General features: G+C 32.5%; 1 protein-coding gene across 4 annotated transcripts; it reads left to right on the plus strand.

Annotated features, from left to right (window-relative positions):
- The first annotated feature begins 339 nt into the window (after positions 1 to 339).
- Positions 340 to 9,828, plus strand: LOC133695149 (persulfide dioxygenase ETHE1 homolog, mitochondrial-like). 4 transcript variants are annotated; one of them, XR_009842381.1, is made up of 11 exons: positions 342 to 891; positions 1,034 to 1,162; positions 1,236 to 1,343; positions 2,898 to 3,032; positions 3,136 to 3,177; positions 3,270 to 3,329; positions 3,411 to 3,464; positions 3,800 to 3,824; positions 3,919 to 4,035; positions 5,593 to 5,709; positions 9,288 to 9,828. XR_009842381.1 is itself a non-coding variant. In XM_062116995.1 (10 exons), exons 1-9 carry the CDS (start codon positions 658 to 660, stop codon positions 4,023 to 4,025), a joined length of 894 nt encoding a protein of 297 aa, XP_061972979.1. In that variant the 5' UTR covers positions 340 to 657; the 3' UTR covers positions 4,026 to 4,035; positions 5,469 to 5,581. The 4 variants fall into 4 exon arrangements, 2 of the variants coding, with proteins under 2 accessions (XP_061972979.1, XP_061972978.1); XR_009842380.1 differs by lacking the exon at positions 9,288 to 9,828 and adding an exon at positions 6,229 to 6,491; XM_062116995.1 differs by lacking the exons at positions 5,593 to 5,709; positions 9,288 to 9,828 and adding an exon at positions 5,469 to 5,581 and having other exon boundaries at positions 340 to 891.
- The last annotated feature ends 8,758 nt before the right edge of the window (positions 9,829 to 18,586 follow it).

An 18,586-nucleotide genomic window follows, 5' to 3' on the forward strand; every position in this document is an offset into this window, starting at 1 on the left:
TAAATTTTTTTTAATTTTTTTTTAAAATATAAAAATAAACACCTGATTAATTTTTTTTTTTGAAATCTACTCCATTTATTTATATATAAATGTACATGGCAAACAATCTATCATCTTCTACATCTATTCTTCGTCATCTGATGATCGAAAAGTTAAGTTTTATATCTTACAAACTTATTTTCAACTTGTTTTAGCTTAAAAATATCCTAAAAATTTTAACAACTCTATTTTTATTCTTAAAATAGCCTCTAATAATTGAATGAATTTTCCATTAAAAAATGAAAACCGGAAAAGGAATGAAAACTGGAATTGAAAAATGGAAAACATTTTCTATCAATGAACACTTCCTGAAAGGTCTGAATTGAAAAAAAAAAATAAACAAATTCAGTGGGCAAAGTGACAACAGCAAAAATTGAAGAGACAAAAATAAAAAAGAAGAAAAAAAGGGGCTATGAACAGGGGAGCCAACAGAAAACTGCGAGAAGATAGGCAATGGGTGCACAAGACTGCAAGAGGATAAACAGTGGGCGCGGAAAACTGTTTGAGTTGATTAGGTTATTTTATTCATCAATTATTGAAGTCTCTATTGTTTGCTGGCTTCGCAAACCACCATTGATCTGATCGTCAAACTGATCAATAACAACAACAAAATCAACAATGCTTCGAATATATGCACTTCGACTCCCTCTCTCCAATCTCTCATTATTCTCTTCACAATCCCAAAAACCCAGACTCAACAACAACTATCGCACAATGATGAATTACACAAAGGCAGCGTCGTCTCAGGCCTTCAACAACAAGAAACTCTTGTTTCGCCAGCTTTTCGAGAAGGATTCCTCTACTTACACCTATTTGTTGGCTGATGTTGCTCATCCTGAAAAACCTGCTCTGGTTAAGTAGACTCGGCCATTTACCCTCTCTCTCTCTCTTTTCTAATTATTTAAATTAAAATATTCAATTTTTTTTTTGTATTGAACTTGAACTAGAATTAAAATTTATTAATTTATTTATCGTGGTTCTCCTCCCTCTGCAGTTAATTGACCCAGTTGATAAGACAGTAGACAGGGACCTTTCCCTTGTAAAAGAGCTGGGGTTGAAGTTAATTTATGCTATAAACACCCATGTTCATGCTGATCATGTGACTGGAACTGGCTTGATTAAGGTCACAGCACTACTTTTACTCTGCATATATGAATTCATTTCATGTCATTGACTGCTATTTCCTTATTTTGCAGACTAAGGTTCCTTCTGTGAAATCTATTATTTCGAAAGCAAGCAAATCGAAAGCTGATCTTCTCATTGAAGCTGGCGATAAAATTCATTTTGGGGATCTTTTTCTAGAGGTAATAATGATTTTATTGCTTTTGATTTTGTTGTTCGTCCCAGGCGTTTAGAGCTAGGGTATTTTTTTAATTAATTAATTATTAGAATAACTGCAATGAAATGTACCCAACAATTTGTAATCTGGTTACAACTAACAATGAATTACTGGCTAGAGTTACCAAGTTTAGTTGTTATCTTAACCGCAACAACGGGACTATAGTGCCCATACTTTCATTTTTTTTTCTTATTGAAATTTGAATGGATGTGGAGAGAAGCTATTTTCTTCATGAGAAGCCAGCTAGTTATTATTGCCTAGGTCAATAAATGTGGGCATCAATTCGGTGCCACTTGCAGCACTAATTGGTGCCACTTGCTTCTTGTCTTTTGCAAGACAAAGGCTGGATGCTTGCCTATAAATAGGCAATGCATTCAAGCCTTAAGCACACCAAGATAGAGATTACTCTCTCTTCACAACTTTGTGGGATTACTCTCTCTTCACCTTCTCTCTTCTTGCTCCCTATCTTGGTGTGCTTTAAGGCTTAGATGCATTGCCTATTTATAGGCAAGCATCCGGCCTTTGTCTTGCAAAAGACAAGAAGCAAGTGGCACCAATTGGTGCTGCAAGTGGCACCGAATTGGTACCCACATTTATTGACTTAGGCAATAATGTCTAGCTGGCTTCACATTCAAGTCGTACCACCGGGAAAAATATTTCATTGAAGTCTATTCCTTCTTTCTGAGCATATCCTTTCAGCAGTATCGTGCAAGATTGGTGGTGAAAGGATATGCTCAGAAAGAAAGAATAGACTTCAATGAAATATTTTTCCCGGTGGTACGACTTGAATGTGAAGCCAGCTAGGCATTATTGCCTAAGTCAATAAACGTGGGTACCAATTCGGTGCCACTTGCAGCACCAATTGGTGCCACTTGCTTCTTGTCTTTTGCAAGACAAAGGCTGGATGCTTGCCTATAAATAGGCAATGCATCCAAGCCTTAAGCACACCAAGATAGAGAGCAAGAAGAGAGAAGGTGAAGAGAGAGTAATCCCATAAATTTGTGAGAGAGTAAGTGAGGTGTTTTCTCCTAGTAATAGAGAGATTTCAGTTGTTCTTCTATTAGAAGAGAGAGGTTGTAATTCCCACATTACTTAGTAAAATCTTTCTATACTTGCCCATGAACTTAGCCAAATTTGGGTGAACCACGTAAATTCTTGTGTGTCTCTTTTCTCATTTTATCCTATCCCTTGCCTTTTATCTTGTCAGGTTTGCATGTCAGTTTCCTAACACTTCAGACACTAGAAGTATCAGACTTCAATCAAGCATAAAATTTGAATGAATTGAGGCATGAAGAGCGTGATTTATGAGGGAGAGAAGTGCCCTGCAGATTGAATGAAAAAAATAAATAACCATCTGATTTTGCTGCTAGTAGTAGAATCATCATATTCTTTTTTTCCAATTAAATTATTGGGATGGAAAATAATAATGCATTGTTTATTATTTTTTCAAGCCTCATCCATCTATTTGTTTGTCTTTATCAACATGCATATCTATTCTTCTATATTCCTGTTTCGGCAGGTTCGAGCTACTCCGGGTCATACACTGGGTTGTGTCACATATGTTACTGGAGATGGGTCAGATCAGCCTCAACCAAGGATGGCTTTCACCGGAGATGCATTGCTAATTCGTGGATGTGGAAGAACTGATTTTCAGGTCTGGCCTGTTTTATCTTTTTGAATGTAACTTGCTGGGAATTTGAGGGCATTTTATGGAAATTATTAAGCAGCATTTTCAATCCCATTAATTTTACTTACAGGGCGGAAGTGCACATCAACTCTACCAGTCAGTACATTCACAGGCAAGGACATTAGATGAGGAATAACATATGATTTTCTATTTAAAAAAAGAGAGACAATATATTTAACCTTTGCCTCATTTTAATGGAACCAGATATTTTCATTGCCCAAGGAAACCTTGATATATCCTGCTCATGATTACCGGGGATTCACTGTATGGAGCCATCTCTTACTTTTTTTAGATTACTAGATCTGTCATGCAGAAGCTTATGCTTAACCTTTGTGTGACGTCCAGGTCAGCACTGTTGGGGAGGAAATGCAATATAATCCCAGACTGACCAAAGATGAGGTGATTCTTTTGTTCCTTTGTGTCATGGCCCGGTCTGTTTAGATTGTATTTTCCTTGTGGAAGTCATTGTTCTTATCCAATTATTAGTTAGTAGGTTGCAAATTACTAGTATTTCATAGTAATATTTAGTCTTTAACATATCAAACAAAATTCAGATCATCATTTAATCTACTGATTTGCTATGAGAAGAGGCTGATTCTTAGTTTACTTGAATATTACCAGAGCCTGCCAAAATTTGAAATTTCTGTATTTATTTATTTTTCCTTTGCATGCAGACGTCATGTCATTCTCTAAGTAATGCAATTCTTGCAATAACCTTTTTCTTCTTTCTGCAGGAAATGTTCAAGAGTATCATGGAAAGTAAGTAACTTCATCTATTTAATATTCTATTCAATACTGCTAGTTTTTCTACATCTTTTGAACATTGAATTTAAAGATAATTCATTGTTTACAGATCTGAATCTTCCATATCCAAAGATGATTGACATAGCTGTTCCTTCAAATATGGTCTGCGGGCTGCAAGATCTATCTGTGAAGCCTGTTGATGCCTCGTCAAACTAGATATAATCAGGTGCAGTTTTCTTACAGTATTGTTGGATAAAGGAGTTAACTTTGTCTAGATTATAAATAAGTTATCTGCACCGATTGCTCTGGTGTGTTTTACTCCTGCACAATATCATATATATAAAAGGACAGAACACACCCTGAGATTTTATTAGGGATAAACTTTGGCTCCCTTATTACCTTTTTTTTTTACTTTTCCTTGTAGCTTTGCAACCTCCCGAATCCTTGACCACCAATTAAGAACACATAAGTTGGCTGTTGCAATGACTGCAACATCACCATCTGGTATTGATGTTATTAGAAAATGGACATGGATTACATTACAAAACTTATATAATCTTAAAAAATAAAAGAATGTGTTTGTTCAAATTAAAAGAATAGGTTGTCCATAAAAAGAAAAGGCATTAAATAAAACTAAGAAATGACCTATATTATACATAGTCATAATTCCATTGCTAAATTCTGTAGTAGAATTGTGATTCAATCCCAGACGCCAATATAGGATGAGAGAAATATGTGGCTTCATTCGCAATGCTCACTGTGATTGCTCCAGTGCACCCAAATACTAGAACTGGGTAGTCAACCTGATCATGGTCCCTTTTGTTCAAGCGGCATATGGGTTCCTTGACATTTGTGTTAAGTCATTGAAATTGGATGCATGCCAGTCCTGTTGTATTCGCTAGTAACTCCCCATTGTTATTACTTTTTTTCCCCATTCATAAGGAGGTTAAGCCCTCACATTCCCCAATGCGAGCAGGATTTGAGCCCAAGTCACTTTATACCATGTCAATTGACTTTACTGGCGAAGCTGGGTAGCTGCCACCTGTTGTCATTTATATAACTATAAGTGTGGCTGTTTTAACATTCCTCAAAATTTATTGTGTCCCTCATAGTGATGAAGCTCAATGATTTTGGAGATGGATGCTTGTTTTTGTACTTTGTAGAGGGATGGGATTGATGATCTTTATCTAATTGAAATGGACTGGGGACTCGATTGGGCTACCTGGTCTGAAATGAAAGAGAATTGATGTTGGTTGGTGGTTTTCTGGCGGGATTTTGAACAAGGACTTGGTGCCTACTCAGTTGTTGACTTGTATTACTGGTTACTCCTCTTCTAGTGATTGCTTATTCTCGTATATAAACTTAAAGGAAAAAAGGCCTTGAGAAAAAAACTGCTCTCGGCAATTTTAGGTGTAATAGCTAATACATTTTTGAATGATAGCTGTAATCATTACTATTATGTGCAATTAATAGAAGTATTACCAATTACCAATTACTAAGTTTTAGTATATTTATACAAACAATTAAAGCTAAATTCGGAAGAGATATGATTTAAATGTATTCTATGCTTCTATGACTCCAACGTTATCAAGTCGAAAAGTAAACTTGCATAATTTTAATATTCAATTCTTGCAATAACCTTTTTCTTCTTTCTGCCAGAAATGTTCAAGAGCATCATGGAAAGGAAGTAACTTCATCTATTTTAATATTCTATTCGAATAACACTGCTAGTTTTTTTACATCTTTTGAAGATTGAGTTTAAAGATAATTCATTTTTTTACAGATCTGAATCTTCCATACCCAAAGATGATTGACATAGCTGTTCTTTCAAATACGGTCTGTGGGCTGCAAGATCTGTCTGTGAAGCCTGTTGATGCCTCGTCGAACTAGATATAAGCAGGTGCAGTTTTCTTATAATATTGTTGGGTGAAGGGGTTAACTTTGTGTAGATTATAAATAATTTATTCATAAAATAAAAAAAAAGAAATCTGCACTGATTGCTCTGGTGTATTTTACTCGTCCACAACATCATATATATAAAAGAAACGGAAAACACCCTGAGATTTTATTAGAGATAAACCTGGGGGGCTTTACCCTTTTTTCAAGATGCATGTTTTCCTTGTAGCTTTGTCTTTGACCACCAATTAAGAAAACATAAGCTGGCTGTTCTGTTACAATGAATGCAGCATCACCATCTGGTATTGATGTTATTAGAAAACGGACATGGATTACATTAGAAAACTTCTAAAAGCATCTTAAAAAATACAAGAACGTGTCTGTTCAACCTGATTGCACCCTTTTGTTCAAGCAGCATATGGGTTCATCGACATTTGCGTTAATGTTTTTGAAATTGGACGCGTGCCTGTCCTGTTGTATTTGTTACTAATTCCCCTTTGTTATTTACTTCTTTGTTTCCCAGTTCACAAGGAGGTCTATTAATAAAGGAGGTCTCTTAATATTGGGCTCCAAAATAGGGGTAGCACTACCCTTTCCTAATGCGAGCAGTATGGCGGGAATTTTTTTTTTTTTAAGCCTAATAGAAAAGAAAAGTAAAGCTAAAAAAAAGTAAAAAAAAAAGGAGAGAAGAAAAAGCTAAGAAAAGAAGAGTGGGGTTAGAAAAATATGTAAATTTATAAATTTTATTCAATTTATATAAAAAAAATTGTTTAATATCTAGAAAAATATTATATAAATACTAAAATCCTAGCTGAAATAAATAATAAATAATTGGGTTCGAATCTAAATAAAGTCTAACAAATAAATCTAAATAAAATTCAATAACACAAGGATTGATATATTATTTGTCATTATAGACCACATGGACATGTGAACTATGTTTCAAGTTTAATATCCTCATTAACTCTCCTCGTATTAGAAGAACTTGACCTCATTAAGTATAGTTCAAGGCGACTTTGATAACACTTTCAAAGATGAGGATCAAGTTGTTGTGATGTCTTTTTAGTATTCCTAGTATAGTATGAATCTGGTCACCTAGCTTATATACTGTGATTTGTTGAACTTCATCATTCATGGCAAAAATAACTGGTGCATCCAAAATAACATATTTTTTTGGATTAGAAAGGAGAGGCTCGAACATGAGACCTCTTAGGGGGGCTACTGCCAGTTGAGCTATATGCTCATTAGCAAAGTAGCATTAATATGTTTTTTTTGTGCAAATGAAAAGGATAATGAGGTTGGGATATCAAAAGAAATATTAATGATAGGTTGTGTTTTATATACAATGAGGTTCTTCATGTTAAAAGTACAACTAATATCAAAGTTTAATGGTATAACTATTTGATTCAATCATTTGCAACATTTTAGATGACCAACACTACTCACTTGCAATTCATAACTAGTTTTCAAGGACACCGTTCATGTATAATCTGTATTATGAAATAATCTCCAACATTAAATACATAATGATACTTGTGTAAATTATCTTGAAATTTATATTGTTCATTACTTACTTGAATTTGTTCATTTATCTCAACATGTAAACTCTACATACAAAAGACTCAGTTTAATTAAACATCCTAGCATGAGGAGACATGAGAAAAAGATCTATAAGTTTTTTAGGCTTATAATGAACATTATATGACTGAAGGCGTGGAATAAGACACATTATTCAAAAATCCGAGTAAATATGGTTTGGATACAACCTAATAAATTAGAATTATCTTCATCTTTCTCATCACATGTATGGGGTAAAGGATTAGAGAGCTCAACATGTCGCTTAAAATTTATTGCATTCTGATTGTCAAGTATAGGACATAAGGTATTAAGGAGTTCAAGTGGATAAGTATCTAGAATATCTTCCAACACTACGTTTACCTCTTCAGACAGTTTCACTAGAGTCTCATAAAATTTCCTCTGCTACTAAAACAAACTTAATATATTCTACATTAACCTTTTTTTTTAGACTCATTAGGACTTGTTGTGTTAAGTTTCTTTTCTTGTATATTCTCTTCATCCATGTCACTAAAGTCCTCAAGATTAAGTTCATATACTTGCACATAGTAGTTTTTCTTTTCACTTATTTACATCCTTATGTTCTTGGATGACTAAGGGTTTAGAGGAACAATTGACAAAGATATGATCGAAACCTTGACATTTAGTGCACTAAATCTTTGAATTCGTCTTGGACATTTCATTGATGACTTGTTCACCTTTATTTTTTTTATAAATTTAGGCACTATTGTGATTGGATCTATGGGGTGGAGTGCTTAACAAAGACCCATTAATACAAGGATCCTAATGTTTTATCCATTGACTCTTTATAAACAACTCATAATCTTACACTATAGTAGAAGCTTAGCCAAGATTGAAAACACCTACAAGCACAACCTTTTTCCTAAAATCACCATCCAAACTTTTACAAAACCTATGTAAAATCATGACTTCATTCTCTTTTATGGCATGTCTCATCGATCATGGAATCATTAACTTGTGCTATATACTCATTGACAAACCTTTTTCCATTGCCCAAGATTATTTCATTGGTCTAAAAGCTTTTCTTTATAAAATTGATGTAGGTGTTTTTCCTGTAATTTTTGTTTCATATTATTCCAATAAGTGATAAGAGGTTTGCCCCTCCTCTATGGATAATCCTCAACGTATTCCGAATAAAATTAAGCTCTTCCAATGAGCTTTATCTTGGCAAACCTAACTCTTCTATCATCAAACAAGTTGTAACAATAAAAAAAAAGTTATTCATATCACTAATCCACCTATTAAAATTCAAGGCTAATGACGACCATAAAAAATGGGGGTTTCTGTTTTATTAGGGCTCATGACTTGTTTATTAAGGTCATCGTCTCTAGAGTAACCTAGATGGTATTCATACTGGCGACGCTCAAGGTGAACTTGTTTATAATGGTTATTATTATAATTTTTACTAGTTTTTGAGTACTTTATTCAAAAACTCGATATGGATTCAATTTTTTTAGACATGTTGGTCATCTTGGTTTGTGTAAGCTTTAATTCCCCTTGAAATGACCCTAATGGTATAACTAATCACTAATGGTCGGGTCTATGGTAAATGTATACTTAATGTTAGATACTAGATGGCCATTACACAAATTTATGCAATGCTAACTTAGGGATAAAATTAAGATCACAAATTGCTTGATAATAACGATAAACTACTTGGATCGATGTTGTTAATGCAGGTAGAACTAACTTTTGATACTTGCATTTTTTTCCCCACTTTTCTCTCTATTGTCACTTTTCACTTTTTTATTTTTACTTTTTTTCAACTTTTTTCAATAATAAAGAAAAGGAATTACAACTAAAAATAAATAAATGAATAAATAAATAAAATGAATTTTGCGGAGACGCGAGGTAGTGAGGGACTGTGGTGCTGGCCTTCTTTTTGTCACAACTTCCTGGCTTTTATTTGAAACGCCCAATTGATTAATTTTTGAAGAATTTGAATCTCCCTTGATTTTCCATCTTCTAGTACTGTCAATAATGCAGACTGAAAAAGAAAAATTACTGTACAATCACTCGTGCATAACTTCCTACCTAAAGATGACTCCACCTCCATTGTGCTGGGTCTCTTCGATCAACGGCAATGAAGAAAGATTGGTGTTCATGGCAAGTGCTCACATCAAACAATGAAACAGGCGTCAACACAGGTCATCTTCTGTCAAGTCACATCCAACACCAAACAAGCAATCTTGGACTCCCGCCCATAATACATACCACGGGCAATAAAAACCCGAGTTTCGTAAATGCAAATGAAGAAATCGTCAAAAAAAGCCGGTGCCAGCTCTGACTTGTTGATGCGGGCTGTTAATGCACTGTTGTGCTGGCCGTGGTTGTGGGTGGCTGAAGTGGTGTTGGATCTTTGATGTGGGGGCTGATGGGCGTGGCCTTTCTTTCTTTTCTCAGGTCACATTATTGTTGATCTTGATGCACTGCATGTTCTTCTTCTTCTTTTCAGATTATGTGCTGATGATGTTTCAGTTTGGAAACGCAGTACTGACCGAGTATAAATTTTAAATTTTTTTATTAATTTTTTTTATATTTTTAAATTATTTTAATGTACTAATATAGAAATTAATTTTAAAAAAAATATTATTTTGATATATTTTTAAATAAAAAACATTTTAAACTGTAATCGCTATCATAATCTTAAACAGGTCGAAAACTCTCATATATTCGGGGTTTATCTTATGATCTATTTTAAATTTTGAGAATTTAAATTAGTCTATTTATTATTTATGCTCGAGTATCTAAGTTTAAGTGAGAAAAAAAAATTGGGACCTAATAAAAAATAAAAAATAAAAAAAAAACTACAAGAAAGAAAAAATCAAAAAAAGAGATTGAGTGTTGGAAAAGCCTACAACTTTATAAATTTTATTCAATTCATAAAAATTATTATCTAACATTGATAAAATTAACATATAAATACTAAAATATTAGCTAGGAGATAAAGCTTATAGTCAACTAAATAAAATATTTAATAATAATTAAATTAAATAAATAAACCTAAAATAAAAATTAAATTATTCTCTGTCATCATAATCATACAATTTCGGGTATGAAGTCCCATCACAAGTCACTTGATACCATGTCAAGTTACAGGCTAGCTGCCACGTGGTGTCGTTTAAGTAAGCGTGGCTGAGTTAAGATTGGTCAAAGTTTCATATTGCCCCTCGTAGTGATGAAGTTCAATGTTTTTATTCTCTAGCTAGGATGGATGTTTTGAAGAGAAGATCAAACTCCAACTCACTGAGTTGGTGTCTGTTTGTACTCTGCAGGGTATTGGTCTGAAATGAAAGAGGATTGATGTTGGCTGGAGGTTTTTTGAACAAGGACTTATTCTTAAACATACCTTTAGGGGGGGGGGGGGTGGTGACCTTAAGAAAAACCTGGTCTCAACGATTTTAGGTTTAATTCGCTACTTCATTTTTGAATTATAGCTGCAATCGTTGCTATTATGTGCTAATTAATACAAGTATTACTAATTACCAGGTTAAATAGTATATTCATACAAATAATTAAAGGAGTATTTGAGAGCGATAATAATTATGTTTTACAGTATTTTTTGTTTGAAAATATGTTAAAAAAATTTATTTTTTAAAATTTATTTTTAATATTAGCATATTAAAACAATTCAAAAATAAAAAAAAAATAATTTTAAATAAAAAAAATTAAATTTTCTTGAAACACGTGAAAATAATCTCAACTTTATTAGCTAAATAATCTGCACCACCATTGCCACATTGCTCGTCATTTGAAGGAGTGTTTGTTTGGTATTGTAGTAATAAAATTTTTTGAAAATATTTTTTATTAAAAAATGTATTAAAATAATATATATTTTTAATTTTTTATATTAATATATTAAAATGATTCAAAATAAAAAATTAATTTCAATCTAAATTTTTTTATTTTTTTTTAAAACTGGATTTATACTGAATAAACATGCACTGACATATTAAGATCGTGTTTTAAAATGTAGTAACGGTTACTTTTCTAAGTGTTTTTTATTTTAAAATATATTAAAATAATATATATTTATATTATTTTTAAAATTATTTTTGATATCAATATATTAAATAATTTAAAAATATAAAAAATAAATTAATTTAAAATAAAAAAATAAAAAATCTTCAAACTTTTTCATGAAATCTTTTTAAAACGCAGCGTGAAACACTGCCATGGCATAACTTGACCTCTGATGAAGCAACTCCACTCCATCGCCCTCCCAGATGCAGCAGCTACTAACGAAGGAGCGGGGACATGCACGGGTGGCACTTACCATGTACGCCGTAGAATCTGCCTGTAAGGTCGAATTATTAAAATGTATGAAATCAAGGGGGAAATTATGTTAAGAAGGGAAAAACACAATTCGATTCTTTACTTTTATAATTATTTTTTAAAATTTAATTTTTAATTATTTTCATTATCATATTAACCAAACACTCATTTTATTTCTACCCCTTAAATTTGTTAATACTAAACAGTGATTATTAACAGTTTTTTTTAATGTATTTTTTATTTTAAAAAATATTAAAATAATATATATTTTTAATTTTTTATATTAGTCTATCAAAATCATCTAAAAATATATTTTAAAAAAACACAGCCACGCAGCTGCAAAAACAAAAGTAATTAGTACTTGTTTCTAGAATATTAATTAATCTGTACATAGTAGTAATATTATAGCTATATATATCCCTTAAATTTGCAGAATTAAATTTGTTTTTATATTCGAATGGATAACCACTAAAAAGAAGAAGAAGAAGAAGCCAGCCATATTAGTCAACGAGTTGAAAATAACATGGCGAAGTCCCCACTATCAAATCACTCAAGTACGAGCTTTCTTTTTTTTTTTTTTTTTAAGTAGCCTACCGTATAAGTCACAACTTCCCATTCTATTTTTAATTGTATTTTTAGTTTGAAAATATATTAAATTAATATTTTTTAATATTTTAGGATAATATTAATGTGATAATTTTAAAAATTAAAAAAAATCTAAAAATATTTATTTTAACATATTTTTAAATAAAAAGAAAACTTTATACCATAATTTCAAATACTTTCTAATTAAGATGGTATCTCTAAGCGTAGTTTTCTTTTCCTTTTTTCTTTCTTTCAAGGAGCCATCTATGAGATTATAACTCTCGGCACAGCTTTTCTTTTCTTTTTTTAATTTCCTTGTTTTGTTAGCTTTTTTCTTTGTTGTTTGTTTGGTATTGTGTTTTAAAAGAGTTGTTTTTCTTGAAAACACATTAGATTTATATTTTATTTGAGTATTTTATTATTATTTAGATGTATTTATATAAAAAAATAAAAGAAATTGTTTTGATGACGACTTTGTGGGGATTTCGTTTTCGTTACTTATTTTTGTTAAAGAATCTGGGAGGAAATTAACAGCGCATCCCTGCGTGACCGGAAATGTCTTCAATCCATAAGCTGAAAAATGAAGTTATTATTAGAACAAGGAAAAAAACCATGCGATATGCACGTAAATGTAAAAATGCAAGATCGATTTTCAACGGTAGTAATGATGATTTTCCCATCGCTTGATCCACAAGGTATGCTTGCCTTCTGACCACTTGACAGCTACGTGTAAGGGTAAACCAAACAACTGGCATTTTTTTATTTTTCATATAATTTCTGGTAAAAACGCTAAGAACATAGAGCAGACCCCAGAGAACATCTCTCTTTCAAGGGCTACGACTTTGGAGCAGTTTTTTTTGTTTGACTATCACTTCCGGCCGAAACGTATTGAGATAAACCGACGAACCAGTAGAAATGTTGATGGGATGGAAAGACGAGGAGATTTGAAATCAAATATTAGAGTTTAATCTTTCCAGACAAAGCATCAAGTCTCTGTGTGTGATTGAATTCCACACCAGATTTTCCAATTTTCAAAATCTTTTGCTTCCACCTCGAAACAAGCACTTCCTCGATCTTTACTTGCATGGATTGAATAATATTTTATTACTTAATTTTCTGATGGGTCTTTGAGCCAAACTTAAACGTGATTGCGTGTTGGGAATCCCACAACACCACCAACTTTTGTGTGTGAATCCAGAAGTCCACAACCCTTTCCGTCCTTTTCTTGCTTGCCAGTCGTTCGTAAGGCATCAGTATCATTCATGGAATACAATATGGTATATACACTGTATTTTCAATTGCATGACTGGGTCGTGTATCAACTTCAGGTTAAAATTACTCGTTAGTTCTATTAATTTTAAACACCCTTTCTCTGTAATGATGGCCATATTCTAAAATCGCAGCCCTCTTGAATTATTAAATGGTTATTTATTGGATAGACCGTAGGTTTTTCTTCGTCCTCTTCCAGGAATAACCAAGGGATTCCATAAAAAAACTAATTCCACGTATACCATGGAAGAGCAACCTCGCAAAAACTTCCACTCCTTCGGAATGGCATGCCGAAGTTCTTTTCTTTTTTCGTCCACTTTCTCACCCGGCGGTGAGAATCCGAGATCTTTTTCTTGATCACAAGCCAGGAATAAACTGTAGCCTTGCACTTATCTACGCAACTAGTAGTAGGGAGTCCTGATCCTGACTAAAATCCCAAGAAATTGATTTAAGATTTTCACAGTAAACTTCACGACTCATGAAAACAATGGCCATTAGCGTGCGTATTTATTTCACTTTGACAATTCATAGACTCCCCTGGTGTTTACTCTTGGAAGGGAACAAGAACAAGTTACACACCCAGCTAGCAGTCTAGTCTACATTCATTATCAACGCAAGTGGGTTTCCAGCTCATGTTGAAATATAAAGTCCATCACGGTATGTTAGAATCAAATAACTTAATCTTCAAATTCTTAAATAATATTCCATACTAACGGCAGAACAAACAGAATAAGACGTGTATATTTCAGGAGTCATGTATCGATATTATACATTATACTAAAAAAATCAGGAATTTTTCTCAACTACTACACTGTTTACATGTAGAGATAAGATCCGGGACGCTCAATATCATTTGCAATTTTCATTTCTAGATTATTTCTTGTGCGTCGTAGAATTTCCCAGCATAAAACTAATATGATATCAAATAATTCCTTTTTTTTTTAATATATATAAGAATGAAAAAAAAGAAGAGCAGTCATGAAAAACAAGGGGTGAAGGAGACAAAACCTATGTACCAATGCCACACGACCTATGGGTACTTCGGTGCCATCTATTTCCCCTTTCGATGCACACACACCATGTGGTTATTATTCTTCGGAGTCCACAATTATGCAAATTCATTGGTCTAAGCAACCAGATTTGATAGTTGAAAATTCACACCCAGATAATTATTTTATACGCATAAACTAAATTTCATGGCTGCTACGGCATTCATGTTTGCCGCAGACTACTCTCCCTCCCAACCTCCCTTGGAGTCCTTTTCTTCCTCTAAATCCGTATTTCATTGCCATTGGCCTTCGAGTCTCTGGACATTCCAAAGAAAAATTAATGCGAACATTCCCTTTATTTTAGATTATTTTCTATTTAATAAGAGGGATAAAATTAAGAAATTAAATATAATCACCATGGAGGAAAAATCATATGATACCGATACACACACACACACACACACACACCAGTACTCAAGCATATCGTAAATACCAATATAGACAACAAATGAGCTCCGTAAATACTGTTTTAACTTAAAGAACTTATATATATGGGTTGATCGTTGTTTTCGCTGGCTTATTCCTGCAATAAATCTCGACAATCATATATTATTTCATTTATAACCATGAATAATATATTCAACTTAAAACAAGAAAAATCGTTTAAGAAATTCTTCAAATAAAATAACAACTTATATGATATATTTTTATAAAATAAAATAATAAAAACAAATGGAGTCAAAAGAAGAAAAGTAAGTCCATCCGTATTCACCAATGCCTAGCTAAATCAGGGAAGAGCAGGGCAGCACCAAAGGTTCCTTTCACGAGCTTGCAATGGACGGCAAATACTAAGAAAATTACTTCCACTTCGATATCGTCATGCCTGATGCATTGGCATTTCAGCATTTGTTTTGTATTTTCATTGAATTTACCTGATAATTAAGTCATAAACCTACCACATCATTATTGTTGTTGCTTCTTCTCCAATCTTTTTTTCCCCTCTCGCATTGCTCTTGTAATTATTTTTCCACCGCAGTGTGTTTGACAATATGATAAGTAATTTTTTTTATTTTTTTTAAATAATTCTAGACAACAGCAGCTCAAATCAAATTTTTGAAATATGGTTTCAACGGCGTTCCAACTAAATCTACATCTGTTCCAGCACACATAAATGGAAGTCCGAACTCCTCATGCTTTGTAATGATTATTTTAGGTAAATTATAAGCTCGTACAACCCCAGCACAGGTTCCACGACACAGTGTTTGAAGGTTCAAGGTCACAGGTTTCAATTCCCGCATTTGGAGGCCAATTATCGCCCAGGCATTCACACAAGTGAGCCGTAATCTAGTTGGGTGCCGTGTGGCGATGCAAGTCGTGTATTTGGCCAGGAAAAATTCTAACCTTAAGTTGGGTGCCGAGGGAGGCAAGTCCTTTAGTCTACCTTCCTCAAATAGAAAATGAACCGTGTCAAATCGTGAAGTGACTGACCGATTTATAACGAATAAACAGTCGCTTTTATCTCCTTAGAATAATTCTATTTCCTCTCGGTTTCCTTGGAACATCAATTCAAGAGAATAGACCAGTGTAATTCGACATATTTTTTTCTTTTAGGGTCGATCCTCTTCTTCTTCTTCTTCAAAGTCTTGCTAAGAATCAATTGAGGTCGATCCGTGTTGTCCTCTCATCGACGCAACCATTAAAAAGAGATGTCCCCCCTCGTATATATGCAGCACGCCATGTACTAGCATTCTGCCACTTGTGTTTCTGTGTTTCAGGAAAAAAAAATTCAGAGAGAATTCATTGCATGGACCTAATTAAGTCATGTTTTTGAAACGACCAGTTAATCCAAATTCCAGCACGCTTAATAAGATTATCTCTGATGCAGTCCTTAATTTGTCTTCTTAAGCTTATGTTGAAATCGAGGATGAAATCTTGCTTTAGATTCTTCAAAAGAAAACGTCATGCCAAATGTATATACTTAGCACCTTATTTTCCATTGTTGGAATTGTTTAGTATAGCCAATTATTTTTGAAGAATTATAAACATGTATAGAAGAGAGTAACATACAAATAAATTAGATAAGAAATAAGTATAAAATATAGACCAATGTATATAAAATACTTATTTGCGTAATTTTGGATCAAAAAAAGAAAAAAAAAAAGTTCTTTTCAAGGACCATATCTTTTATCGTTAAGGCTACATTGTATGTTAATTGATACAAATCATGTCGATACAAGTACTCTTTCAAGATTTCAATAACAACATCATGAAAGAATGGACTCTCAATCAAGGCTTATAAATACTTTTGTCTTAACTTAATGAAAAAGATAGGCTATTTTGTATTTATTTTTAATGAAAAAAGTATTTATTATACGTATACACAAATATTTTTACCTTAACTTAATGTTGTGTTTTTAGCCGTGCAGAGCAAGTTAGGGATCTAGTGATTGATAACTATTAATGCTTACAATATCAATATTTTTTAGAGATTTTATAGAGGTAAAAGGTTTACAGGACCTAAGACAGTGATTTGGAATCCAAGTATAGCCTTGGCTTGTTTTCTTTAGTTACACAATTTATGTTTTTAGCAGAAAATCTCGTGGTCCAAATTAATTAAAAGTTTTTTTTCTTAATTGTGTAGGATCTCTTCCTATAATTTTGTAATTTTATTTGATTCTTCTCCTTCTTTTTTCTTATTTGCATGATATTCCATTATATTTTAGTCCTTAGCCATATTGGCTCCTTTTTCTTTCTCTCTTCTCATTTCACTCCCTAAAATTTTATTTTAATATTTTTTATTTTTATTTATCTATTTTATCATACAAAATAAAATGAAACAAAATACAAAAAATTATGAAAATTGGTTGATCTTCATTGAGACATATATTTTGAAAAGGAAATTATATTTTTAAAAATGGATTATGACACGTTTTGCTACTCATATAATGTCTTTTTTAGTTTTTTATGGGGTATTTTATGAAATATATAATTGACAGTTTCTTCTCTCATGAGTTATAGAAGGCTCCCAAATTTTCTTCTCTCATGAGTTAAAAATTGGTTGATCTTCGTTGCTTTTTTTTTTTTATTATTATTATTGAATTGGTTTTAAACTTTATTTTTGTAATTCTTAAATATTTGAAGAGTTTAACTTTGTTTTTTTTAATAGATATAATAATACTATGCGCAACTATTTATAAAAATAAAACTAGAAAGCAAAAGAATAGGGAAGAGAGGACATAATGTTTTCCTCCATATAAAACTGAATCCTCCCACCCACCCCTAGGAGATTAGGGATAAAAACAAATGTTAGAATTAATTTGAATTAGTCACAATTAATTCCTGACATTAATTCTTGGATTAATTTCTAGTTTAAAAAATGAAGATAGAATTTGAAAAACAAAATTGTCCCTATATTAATTTTCAGTGTCAAAATTCAAATTTAAAATTGAAAAAAACAACCACACAGCACTAATCCTGACTAGTTTAATTAATTTGGACAGATAAATAATCGTAGGCCAGCAAATAGATTTATGTATCAGAAAATTATTTTTGAACAAACCCCAGCTTGACTCTGGGTTCAAGTGCCAGATTACTAACGTTGTTAGAACTCCTTTTACTACGGAGTTCAAGACAAATGACGGTATCCTCTGACAGCACTATTTTATTTATTTTTTATTTTTATCTCTGAGGCACGTGTATGCGCACGCGCAGTGTCGATTACACGCGGCGACGGAGTCATCCGTCCTGTCAAAAGACAAGTTAGATTTTGGCAACCTCTCTCTCTCTGCGTGTTAACTGAGAACTGACCACTCCTTTTCTGAGTTGTTAGCGTTTAATAACTTCAACTACTTTTTTTATTTTATTTTATTTTTTATGTGCCTGTCCTTGTTAACAATTTTTATACACAATCTGCTCGGTTTTTTTCGTTGCAAATTTCTGAATTTTCTAGCAACAACATACATATAAAATAAATAAATAAATAGCTTAGATTTAAAATTATTTTTGAACCATAAATGTCATACTGTGGTCGGTTAATAAAATATATTAAAATATAAGGAATAAAAGAAAAGGATGCTTTTCTCTTTTTATGGTTTGTCCCATGGAAGCTGTTTTTCACCTTTTCTTCGGTACAACGAAGATGTGTGAATACACAGATTTTTTTGCATC

This window comes from Populus nigra, chromosome 5 (genome assembly GCF_951802175.1).
Source record: "Populus nigra chromosome 5, ddPopNigr1.1, whole genome shotgun sequence".
NCBI classification, from domain to species: Eukaryota; Viridiplantae; Streptophyta; class Magnoliopsida; order Malpighiales; family Salicaceae; genus Populus; species Populus nigra.

Excerpts from the sequence above, each read along its gene's own strand:
- LOC133695149 (XM_062116995.1), top strand. The coding sequence starts at position 658 with ATGCTTCGAATATATGCACTTCGACTCCCTCTCTCCAATCTCTCATTA. Across the intron at positions 1,163-1,235 it reads CTGGAACTGGCTTGATTAAG|ACTAAGGTTCCTTCTGTGAA; the intron begins GTCACAGCACTA and ends CTTATTTTGCAG. Across the intron at positions 1,344-2,897 it reads TTGGGGATCTTTTTCTAGAG|GTTCGAGCTACTCCGGGTCA; the intron begins GTAATAATGATT and ends CTGTTTCGGCAG.